Source organism: Bos mutus, chromosome 16 (genome assembly GCF_027580195.1).
Source record: "Bos mutus isolate GX-2022 chromosome 16, NWIPB_WYAK_1.1, whole genome shotgun sequence".
Lineage (NCBI taxonomy): Eukaryota > Metazoa > Chordata > Mammalia > Artiodactyla > Bovidae > Bos > Bos mutus.
Window position 1 is genome coordinate 26265702 of NC_091632.1, and position 12738 is coordinate 26278439.

The 12738-nt window shown below is 37.0% G+C and overlaps 1 protein-coding gene across 4 annotated transcripts in view; it reads right to left on the minus strand.

Moving 5' to 3' along the window:
* Positions 1-12738, minus strand: part of RASAL2 (RAS protein activator like 2) — a 401507-nt gene that overhangs the window by 52580 nt on the left and 336189 nt on the right. For all 4 annotated transcript variants that reach the window (XM_070384881.1, XM_070384879.1, XM_070384882.1 and 1 more), the window contains one exon: positions 10212-10321. In XM_070384881.1, the coding sequence (XP_070240982.1) occupies positions 10212-10321 (110 nt within the window). The remainder of the gene's footprint in view (positions 1-10211; positions 10322-12738) is intronic.

The window sequence follows — 12738 nt, forward strand, 5'->3', positions numbered from 1 at the left end:
AAGGATTCTCTGAGGGAGAATTTTGGAGAAAGCTGTGAGGCTCACCCCTTCCAGCTACCCGCCTCCCCCCAACACACATAAGGGGTTTAGGTAGGGAATGCATACAAAGTGGAGTTTGATTTTACCTGGGAAATCTAGAGGATGGGAAATGGCTAACTTTCAGTAGCAGAGCCCAAGTTGATAATTTTACATAAGGCTGCAATCTTAGAGGTTTGTCAGGGCAGAAAATTTGTGGATATTTCCTGTGGACCAGAGACTTGGAAGGGTAGAAACTAGAACAGCAATTCCTACCTAGAAACTGTGGAAGGAGTTGCAAATAAGTATCCAGAATAAAAATGTACCCACGAAACTAAAAAAAAAAAAAAAGCCAACAAAAAACAGAAACAAAAACCATAGGTGAGAGTTCCTCAGAGATGATGTATTCCTGAAGAACTCCCCAAAGCACCCCATGACAGAAGAGTCGTGTTAAACAACGCTCAGGCTCAGAGAGCATAATGGAAGGCTAAGAGAGTTTTGGGCTTCCGGGTTGTGCTAGTGGTTAAGAACATGTCTGCCAAAACAGGAAACGTAGACACAGGTTTGATCCCTGGCTCAGGAAGGTCCCCTGAAGGAGGGTATGGCAACCCACTTCAGTACTCTTGCCTGGAGAATCCTGTGGACAGAGGAACCTGGCGGGCTACAGTCCATAGCGTTGCAAAGAGTCAGACAAGACTGAAGCGACTTACACACATGCATGCAAGGTAGTATTTACTGTTTTCTTATTCCCTTTCCCCGCCCTTCTGCCTCCCATTGCCCCAGATCTGGAGAGTACCTAAAACCACGGGTAGGTAAGCTGGATGGGAAGAGTAGATGAAGAGAGAACTAAGTAGTTTATAATACTTCCTTCTCCAAAACCAGACACATTCTCTGCAATTTGTTTGGCTGGGGTAAGTACGCAGTTTTGATTACTATTTGGAGAGAACATCCATAGGCTCTGGGTCAAGACCTTTATTTAGAGTAACTATAGATTAACTAAATGAATTGTAAACTTAAATATAAAAGCAAAAAATCACAAAACCTTTGGAAGAAAACTTAGGTGAAAATCTTGGGACAGGGACACGGACACACCCCCCCGCACACACCCCCCGCCCCCTATAAAATTGCTGGTGGAAATGTAAAATTGTACAGGTACTCTGCAAAATAGTTCAGCAGTTTCTTACTAACCTAAGCAAGTACTTATATAATCTAGCAATTTCACAGTAAGCTTGTGTACTTACTGTAGAGAAATGAAAACTTACGTGTACACAACTGTTCATACGGGCTTCATTCCTAATAGCTAAAAACTAGAAACCAATGTTCTCCAGTGGGTGGTTGGTTTAATTCTGGTACATCCATACAATAGAATACTACTCAGCAATAATAAGGAACAAACTATTGACAGATGCAACAATTTGGAGGGACTTCAAGGGCATTTTATTTAGTGAAAAAAAATGCCACTCAAGGGCATTTTATTTAGTGAAAAAAAATGCCACTCTTAAATGGTTACACATTATACAATTCCATTTATATAACACTTGAAATAACAAAACCATAGAGGTAGAAAACAAAACGTGGTTGGCAGGGGACAGGGATAGGTGTAGAGAGGGGGGTATGACTGTAAAGAGTAGCAGAGAGTTCTTTTCTGGTAATGGAACAATTCTGTATCTCGATTATGATGGTGGTGGTTACACAAATCGATATGTAGGATTAGGCTGCATAGAACTATACACACACACAAATAAGTGCATATAAAAATTGGTGAAAACTGAATAAAGTCTGTAGTCCAGTATCAATGTCAATTACTTGGTTTTGATATTACACTACAGTTATATCACTGGGCTTCCCAGGTGGCTCAGTGGTAAAGAATCCATCTGCCAATGCAGGTAATGCGAGTTCGGTCCCTGGGTCGGGAAGATCCCCTGGAGGAGGGATCTTCAGTATTCATACCTGGAAAATCCCATGGACAGAGGAGCCTAGTGGGCTACAGTCCATGGGGTCACAAAGAGTCCGACATGACTCTGACTGAGCACACACATGCTATTGGGGAAGTGCTTGCAAGACTCTCTCACTTCTTGTCAGTATATGAATTAAAAAGAAAAAGAGTTAAAAAAAATTGGTTCTAATCAGGAGAAACAGAAGAAGCTGAGTATATACATCCTACAAATGAACACTACAGTTACTCTTTAGTATCTCCTGACAGTGAATAAGCAGACTTTAAAACCATACTTGGTCAGTGAGTCTCAGAATCGAAGACATCACTGCAGAGGTTTTTACTTAAAGGACATTTGAAGGAATTGAGAAAATTCTATTCCATGTGCTTACTTTTACCTCAAGACGTTGATAAATTTAAGTAGCACTTCCAGAGCAAGGTTGGCAACCTGACCAGCATTCAAAATCCTGGAATGCCTGATAGTGCGGTATGACCATGGTTTTTCAGCAATTTCAAATTTTTAAAACTTTTCAAAGTGCATTTCAACAAAAGGTAGACATATCAGAGTCTTCTCCTGTCCCTACACCCTTTCACATGATATGGCTTTAATGTGAAAATGCTGCCAATATTGATTCTAGGAAATCACTTTACTGGCTTTTATCTGATTAGATGGCTTTGGAACAATAATGACTGTGACATCCTATTGATTTTGCCTCTAAAATGTTTCTCCTATCTTGTCTCTGATTCTTCATCCCCACTGCCAACTACCTCTTTAGAGCCTTCCTTATTTCTTAAAATAGCACTCCCCCAACCCTTAATTGGAATCCCAAATTTAGTCTCTGCAAACCAAGTCATGTGAAATTCCACTGCTGGATTAATCTATATATGGCACAATTCTAATCAGGTCACTTCCTTGCTCAAACATGGTTAACGTGCCCCCACTGCTTATACAATAAAATCTGAACTCCCCATTTGACATTCAAGGATTGTCCTGTGTATGGATTGCTGGGTTGAAAATAACCTCCACTCAGAATTTTGACAACACTGCTCCAGTGACTTTTGATTTTCAATATTCTATTGAGAACTGTAATGCAATCCTTTCATACCTCCCTTTATATGTAACCTAATTTTTCTTTCTAGAAGCTTTTAAGGTTTTTTTTAAGCCCTGGTACTGTGCTCTTTCATGATAATGTGAACTGGTGTGTGTGTGTGTGTGTGTGTGTGTGTGTGTGTGTGTGTGCTGGAAAGTCTTTCGTTATTTTTCACTCACTGGAATATGGTGGCCTTTCCACTATGTACATTTATATTTTCTTGGTTTTGGAAATTTTCTTGTATTATTTCTTTGATATTTTCCTCTCCAAACTTTTCTAAGTAAACTCTTCTTTTATTAGAATCTTCTGGATTGATTTTCTCATTTTCTGTTCCGCTTTCTGGGCAACTGACTTGACTTTAGTTTACATATTTTAATTTTCAAACTCTCTTGTTTCAGTGGGGTTCCTTTTCTTACAGCATATTATTGTTTTATAGATGCACAACCTTATCTTTTGAAAATATTTATTATGCTTAGAAGTTGTTTTTGGCTTTGTGTGTTGTCTCTTGTTTCTTCTGAGTTCTTTTTTTTCTCTCTTTTTTATTTGTTTTTCCTCCTGCCTTTCATGGTGAAGAATTTCCTCAGTATCTGGAGATTCTTGGCCATCTGTCTTTATTTTAAAGCACGAAAGAACTCAGTGGAAACTGTGTGCTGGAATACAGCTTACAGATTAATGAGCGTCATTGCAGAGTACTTCCTGGCCAGATGTTTTTTAAAAAGTAATTTAACATCTTTATTGAGATATAATTAACATACCATAAAATCTACTCATTTAAAGCACACCATTTTCAGTATACTCAGAATTGTGCAATTATCACCACAGTCTAAGCTTAAAACATTTCATCATTCCAAAAGAGAAACCTCATGTCCATTAGCAGTCATTTTTCATTAATTTCCCTGCCCTATATCCCCAGCCTCTAGCAGCCATTAATCTGCTGTCTGCATAGATTTGCCTATTCTGGACATTTCACAGAAATGGAATTGTACATTCTGCCGTCTTTTGTGACTGGCTTTTTTCACTTTCCGTAAAGTTTTCAAGCTTTGTCCATACTGTAGCATGTATCAGTACTCCATTCTCTTTTTAAGACTGAATAATACTGTATTATGTGGATGTATCATCTTTTGTATATCCACTCATCAGTTAATGGACATTTGGGTCAGTATCATTTTGGGGCAATTATAGATAATGCTTATAAACATTCATGTACAAGTTTTTGTGGGGACATAATGTTTTCACTTCTCTTGTATATAATTAGGAGTAGAATTACCAGCTGAAATTTTAATGCTGCTGCTGCTGCTAAGTCGCTTCAGTCATGTCCGACTCTGTGAGACCCCATAGACGGCAGCCCACCAGGCTCCCCCGTCCCTGGGATTCTCCAGGCAAGAACACTGGAGTGGGTTGCCATTTCCTTCTCCAGTGCATGAAAGTGAAAAGTGAAAGTGAAGTCACTCAGTTGTGTCCGACTCTTCACGATCCCATGGACTGCAGCCCACCAGGCTCCTCCATCCATGGGATTTTCCAGGCAAGAGTACTGGAGTGGGTTGCCATTGCCTTCTCCAGAAATTGTAATGGGGGAACATAAATGTTGGTATCTTTTTATCTGGTTGAGTTTCTCAAATTTGCTCTGTGATAAATGTAAGCCTGGTTGCTAGCCTTTTAGAGCTGGGTAGGAGCTGAATCTTTTCAGAGTTCTGGGGGGTAAGCTCTTTTCAAGCTCTGTAATTTCTTGCTCTCTTCTTTTGCTTATTATTTCCATCCTGAAGAGTACTCTCTCCATGTCTATTTCTCAGTTCAAATTATACTTGTTTTTTAAGGTATAACTCACTGCCACTGCCCTCTAAGGTCTTTCCCAATCCACCCAACAAGAAGTAATCTTACCTCCCTGCACCATTTCTTCTTGGATATTTACTTCTTCTGTTGACTCCTTAAGGTTGGGCTGTGTCTTTACTTCTCTATATTCCCTGGTAGCACATGGCTTTCTACTCTGTACATAACTCTCACAATTACCTATGTTACGGTGTAACAAGATATTTGGTTTTTAGAAATATTATTCGGCAACATTTGACTTATGTCTATGCCCCACAGTTTTACAAAGAAAATTCTAAGTTTAAGAATCATTATAAATTGATCCCCAAGGCAACCTTGGCACTAAATTCTATCAGGGCCTTACAGCAGAGTTTATGACTTGCAGATCATTGGCTAAACAGACCTGCAGGGTCTTTTGGATCAATTAAGTCTGCATGTTAAAATAACCTTTTAGTCTTTTGCACAGAAAAACTTACTGATCACATATAGTAAACCTTCTTTAGATGAAATGGACTCACTTACAACTGCTTTTCTGCCATCTTTAAGCAGTAACTCAGACCTCATGAGAATAATTTTACATTTCTAAAATGTAATGAGTGCTAAATAAGGTTTGTAGTTATCAAAAACCTTGAAAAATTCAAAATATCATGATCACTACTTCATTATCCTTCTGATACCCCAGATAGAATATTTCCTCCTCTTGAAGGAGAGAGAGAAAGTGAACTGAACAGCATTATAATGAGAAATTTAATGAGAAAGAGATCCTTGGCTTCTTGAGTTCAGAGTTCTGGTCAAATTTGGACAGTTAAGCCCACAAAGACTGACATGATGGACCAAATGAAAATCTAAAACTTCTATATAATCTAGAGACATGATTTTAAAACACAAGTAACTGACTGGAAGAAAAATTTAACAATATGAGTAATGCTGCTGCTAAGTCACTTCGGTCGTGTCCGACTCTGTGTGACCCCATAGATGGCAGCCCACCAGGCTTCCCCGTCTCTGGGATTCTCCAGGCAAGAACACTGCCTGGAGTGTTTGCCATTTCCTTCTCCAATGCATGAAAGTGAAAAGTGAAAGTGAAGTCGCTCAGTAGTGTCCGACTCTAGCGTCCATGGGATTTTCTAGGCAAAAGTACTGGAGTGGGGTGCCATTGCCTTCTCCGAATATGAGTAATAGTGGCTTACAATCCCTTGTAATAATAAAGGACTACTCCAAATCCTTAGATAAAGGACAAATAGCTCAACAGAAAATGGGTAAAGGGATCAATAAGCAAGTCATAGAAGAAGAAAACTTCTGAAAAGGTGTTCAACTTACCCAGCATTAGGGAATGGAAATTAAAACAAAGAAATGTCTGCTACCGCTACCTGACTTTTTTGTGAGGGGCAATATAGCATAAAGTTAAGAATGTACACTCCAGAGCTAGAATTCTTGAATTTGAATCACAGTACTGCCGTTTTCTGATGTGTGACCTTGTGCAATTCACTCATTTCTCTGTTTCAGTTCTCTCATCTTCAAAATGAGGTCACGAATGTAACTCGGGTTGTTATAATGATTAAATGAGTTCATTTATGTGAAGTGCTTGACCAGTGTGTGACACGTAGTGCACACTGTGTGTGTGAGTGCCAAGTCGCTTCAGTTGTGTCAGACTCTTTGTGACCCTATGGACTGTAGCCCGCCAGTCTCCTCTGTCCAGGAATTCTCCGTGCAAGAATACTGGAATGGGTTGCCAAGCCCTCCTCCAGGGGATCTTCATGACCCAGGGATAGAACCTGGGTCTCCTGCATTGAAGGCAGATTCTTTACCGCTGAGCTAGCCGGGAAGCCCAGTACATACTGTATATGTGTTTACTATTTCTATTCATCCATCATATTGATAAAATATAATGGTTGTTTGAAGGATAAAAGTAATTTTTAATATTGATGTATAGTTGCTGGACAATGTTATATTAATTTCTGCTGTACAACAAAGTGACTTAGTTTTATATATATATATATATTTTTTTTCTAATAGTGTTTTCCATTATGGTTTATCACAGCATATTGAATCTAGTTCCCTGTCTATACAGTAGGACCTTGTTATTTATCCATGGATAAAAGTGAGCCTAATCTATGGGTGGGAATGGAAATTAGTACAGGTTTTTTGAAGAACAATTCGATATTGTGTATACTTCATACTAGAAGTTCTTCAGAAATCTAACCCCATCACATAAGGAGAGAAAGTCACATAAGAAAAATGGTCATTACATCTCTATTTTAAGCCCAAAAATGGAGAAACAAAATATTCATCAGCAGGGAAGTGAAGTACACATGTTACAAAAAACTGTTATTGTTAAGGAGAATAATGTAGATTTATATGACTGACATATAAAGTTGTCCAAAATATTTATTCTATAAAGCGAAGTCACAAAGTAATACATATAGTATGATCCCACTTATGTGAAAGGCTTCCCTGGTGGCTCAGTGGTGAAGAATCTGCCTGCAGTGCAGGGGACTTGGGTTTGATCTCTAGGTCAGGAAGATCTCCTGGAGAAGGAAATGGCAACCCACTCCAGTATTCTTGCTTGGGAAATCCCATGGACAGAGGAGCCTGTTGGGCTATAGTCCATGGGGTCGCAAGAGTCAGACACGACTCACTGACTAAACACCAACAACACCAGCTTTATGAAAATAAGCAAAATATACATATGCATGCATTTACGTATGGATTTTTAAAAAAACGGTTTGAAAATATACAAACTGTTAATGAGGTTATTTGTATGGGAAGAAAAGGAAGGTGAAGAGGGACTTCTATTTTTTAAGCTGTACTTAATGTATTGAAACTTTTTTCTTTTACACAAAGACACAAGCATTTTACAGTACAATTTAGAAACTGCAAAAAGGGGTTGCTTACTTAGGTTTGCCTAGAGTTTCTGCAGACTTGCTATAAGAATAGCAATGCTTTTCTACTTAGATTTAGACACCACATACCATTTTGGAAGAAATGGCCTGATTTCAGCAACTGATGCATATGGCACAAGACCAGGGGTCTTTGGAAAAATTTCTTAATGATACCAGTAAGGTTACCAATTTGAGGAACTCAGTTGATTAAGACCTTGTACCTTAGTTCTATTTATCTGTGTTTTCAGATGATCTGATGGCAAGAGGGTCTTTTTTTTTTTTTTGAACTGTGATATATTCAAACTTCTAGTGAGTATATCCCTATATAAGAAGAATAAAGTTTCTGAAAAATTTCTGTTTAGAAAACCTCTATAAATGGATTTGAAAGACAAAAAGGATTATCTAATATTTGAGATTTATTAGCACTTTTTTTATTATGCTGTATTTATTTAGTATGCTGTATTTGAGCCAGAAAGATACTACTATTGACTGAAGCAGAATAGCATGGACGTCACATATAAGGAATTTAAATCACTGGAAAGGCTGAAAATGCGCTGCCTATATAATAGCAATAGCAGACTCCAGGAGAATATAATCTCTTGGTAATTCAATCCAAGAATTCCTCTAGGCTACCTGAAGCAAAACAGAATAGGAGAGAGCACTTGGTTTGAAATTGAGAAAGTGATATTTAGTCAAGTTTATAAAATAAAGTACACCTACAAAAAATATCTCCTTGTCTTTCAAGTTTATACGTGATGCTACAGAGTTTAAGGAACTAGTGATTGAATTAGGAATGTTTTAGTTGCTATACCATATCCTTGTCCTTAAAAACCAATATTCTGAAAAATCTTGTCATTCTATTTTATTGAGACTTATTTATAAAATGATTTGAATTCTTACAATGATGAAAGTTGTAGAATAATAGGAATCTAAGGGAAAATATGAGAATAAAAGATTTTTTTTTAAATGATTACCTTTAAACAAAGAGGTATAAAAGAGATATCTAACAATACAATTGCACTGCAATTGAACATACTTGCAAATTTCACAGAACATCTCTAAAGTGGTTCAAGGATAAGAAGAGCTGATAAAGCTGTAGCCTCTCATCAATTCAGTATAGGGGAAAAGTTACTTTATTTATAAAATAAGAGTAACTCTCTGCCTGGCAAGTCTATAATCTGCAATTATGAGATTACAATCTATATTTCTACTTATTATGTCGGTAGCTGGAAATAATGGACTTATTACTGAAAAGAAAAAGAAACACCCAAGTATAAATAGGAGGATCATTATGAAAGGCAGACAAAAGTTTAAATCCAAACTCTACTAATTAGCTGTGTGACTACGGGCATGCTTCTCAATCTCTTTTGCCTTAGTTCCTCATCTGTAAAATAGTATCTAATCTCATTGCATTACATGAGAGACTACATTAAAAATACCTGGCACAGAGTAAGCACTCAGTAAATACTGGTGACAGTGGTGATGTGTCAAGACACAAGAGTACCATTTCCTAAATTCTGAGCATTGTGGAGACATGAATTATTACAAATGTGTTCTAGCATGCATTCAATCATTTTAGAAGGCTGTTATCCTTCGAGAGCTATGCATGTGAGGTTTGCTCAAGCTGGTAGTACTAATTATTGAATTCCAGGCTTCCTTTTAAAAAAAAAAAAAATTTTTTTTTTTTTTACTTATTTAGTTGGCAGCGCTGGGTCTTAGTTGTGGCATGCAGGAGCTTTGATCTTCATTGTGGCATGTGGAATCTTTAGTTGTAGTATGTAGGATCTAGTTCCCTGACCAGGGATCGAACCTGGGCCCCCTGTATTGGGAGCAGAGTCTTAGCCACTGGACCACCAGAAAAATCTCAAGGCTTCCTTTCCATACACGCCTTCTAGATGTGACTGTAAATTAATAAGGCCGAGTCCATATAGTATACACAAAGAGCAAGACAGCAGTGAAGACCATGGACTCAGAGCAAAGCTGCCGAAGTTTAAATACCATTTTTACTATTTACTAAGCAGTATAAACTTGGAACCTCTGTTTCTCAAACTTGTCATCTGTAAAATGGTGATAATATTAGTATTTCTCTTACAGGGTTATTCTAAAGATTAAACAAGATAAAGTATATAAAGCATTTAGGACAGTGCTCAGAAAATGTTAGCTATAGCCATCAGCATCCCTTAGAGGCATTCTACAGAAGAAAGATACACCTTGGACCACTAGAACACAATTCGACAGAAACAGCACAACTGACTCTTAAATTAGTTCTTAGGTATCTGCACACTCTTCAATATTATAAGATTTTTAAACTGGTTTGGTATGTAAGCTAATATTTTGTACCGTGCCTCAATATGAGCAAGACAAAAAAGTAAATTTTTTTATCAGTTCTCTAGGACTATCACTGATGCACAGTTAGAGAAGACCAAAGTATCTTACCAAAATGCACTGTAAAATTGCTTTCTGTGTTTTAAGCAAGTGAACGCCTACCTGTCATCGGTATTGCGAAGAGAGGGAAGCCGAAAGCTCGTGTTTCGGTCAAGCTTTGACTGGCTTTTGGTCCTCTTGATGGAGCCTTTTAGGCGCTTGCTGAAGAACCCCTAGAATGAAAAGGCAGAAGGTGATAGGAAAAAGAACAAAAGGGGAACCTTGCTATCTCCTAAGTCGTCTGCACTGCCTTTATAAAAGCTACTCAGATTCTTATAATGAAGACCAGAAACAGAATCCAGCTTTCAATTTTTTAATTTGTAAAACACAGTTGCTGGAAACCACTTGGTAATGTGCTAAAATTCGTTTTCTTCCAAGATAACTGGGAGAATTAGAGTTTTTGATGGCACTTAAGTTCTTATTTCTTAAACTGTCCCTATACTAGCTATGGTAAAGAAACTTCTAAGTTTTAAGGTCATAAGTTGGCGGTCTCAACAGTGGCATAATTTGATCTATGTCATCTTGGATATGGTATTTATGATGTTAACTTTTAAATATAGTTTAACTATTTCAAAATGAAATTGGTATGTATCATTTATGAAATCAGTGAAGCACCTAGACTTCAGAAGAGCAAAGTGCCTTATAGTTTTTAGCCCCTGCTTGCTTTGTGCCACTTCTACCAAACCACCCAGAGTGCCCTGAACATCGTCCAGTCTTAGCACCTGGCAAATAATGGACATTCAAAAAAGCTTGCTGAATACAAAAAATAAATACAAGAATGAACATCAATGAGCATTTCTTTTAAGAAACAATTCTACTGTTGGCAGATGAAAGGACATCTTACAGAGGTACCTCAAAATGTTTTGACAAAAGATTGTAATTCAAAGAAAAGTATTTTGTTGCATGGAAATGACTCTAATCACCTGGTGATGAATATTATTAGCTTATAGAATCTGTGTACAATAATATTTCCAAAAGGAAGAAAGAAATACTAGGCCAATAACAGCACATCAAATCTGTTATATTCTTTTAGTTACCATTAAACCCCACTGTTTTGGAGTAAAGACTATATTAATCACAACAAGCTAGGTTATACTTATCTAATAACTTTACAATAATATAATCTCACACAAAATATCACACACAAATTTCACACACACACAAAATAATAATCTCACACAAAACACACTACGTCTCTCTGAGCAGGTTAAACGTGATGCGGACCTGGCTCTATGCTATGCTCACACAGGGTCTTGTGCTAAGTGTGGCTCCACCTCTGTGCTTCTACAGTTGTTGCAGCAGGATAAAGGAAGTGTGGGGAATTTTGTACTTGCTCTGAAAGCTTTATGTCACTAATGGTCTCATTTTATTAGACAAAAAAGCCACATGACCACGCCTAACTTTAACAGGGAAAGAACGTACAATCCAGAAAGATAAGTGGAGATATCCAGTGAACAGCAGAGTGGACTACCACCGCTGTTCCACGCTAAGTATGGTTTGCAAACACATAAGCACTCTGAGAGAATGATGGAAATTACTTATTTCAATCAGAATTGGAACTATTTAGCTGACTGAAGAAAAATGCTTATGTTATTTCTTGTTCTTGTAGTCCAAAGAATAAGGATAAAAACTAGAAAATATCACATAGACAAAATTCCCTAAGCTGTTTTTGATTTCCCAGGTTTTTTATTATAGGTGTTACTGAGATTGATTGGAAGGAAAAAAAACAAGGCTATTTTTACAGTACTATACTTCTTAGAGACAGGCATTTGCTGGTTTCCTGTATAATCTTAGCATCATTAGGGAAAGTCACTGGTATTTGTTCTCCAAGGCAGAGGTTTTATTTACTACCTTCTATAATTCAAAAAAGATGAGTCATCACATTTTCTTAAGAATGGAGTCAGCAAGCAGATCGAAATTTATAGAATTCTATTAGGATCATTTATTGTTGGTTCAAAAACCACAAGCCTAAGTTGAGATTCAGCCCAAGGACCCAACTAAATACATATATAAATACATTTCTAACAAAACTATAGTTAAGTAGTTAACTGAGAATGTACTAGTAGATGTTCACTAATATAGTACTTTATCTTTCTGTGGCACTTTTATCTTATACTTCATATTTTAATCCATTTATTTATTAAATATTTATTTTATATGTATATGGTATAAAGCATCATAACAGCTATTGTAAGGGTACCAAAGATTAAATAAAATCCTTGCCCTCAAAAAAGGCTTGTAGTTTAATACAGGACTAGAAATAAATATAATATATATATTATATATTATGCCTGACATATATGCCAGACATATATGCCTGACATAAATATGCCTGACATATTTAATCACAAAATAAAACTATCTTATTTCTTTGAATCTAGGACAACAGTGATTGTCACACCATTATTTTATGAATACTAAGAAAAAAAGCTGCCAATTAAACTATAACAAAATGACATCACTTAGACTCTTTATTTTGCATTAAAGAAGTTGTCTTTTTAATGACTTAGGTTGGCAGGTTTTGTCATATATCACATAGTGTACACAAAGAAAGAACATACACAAAACTGGTTAAGGTATTTAATGCTTC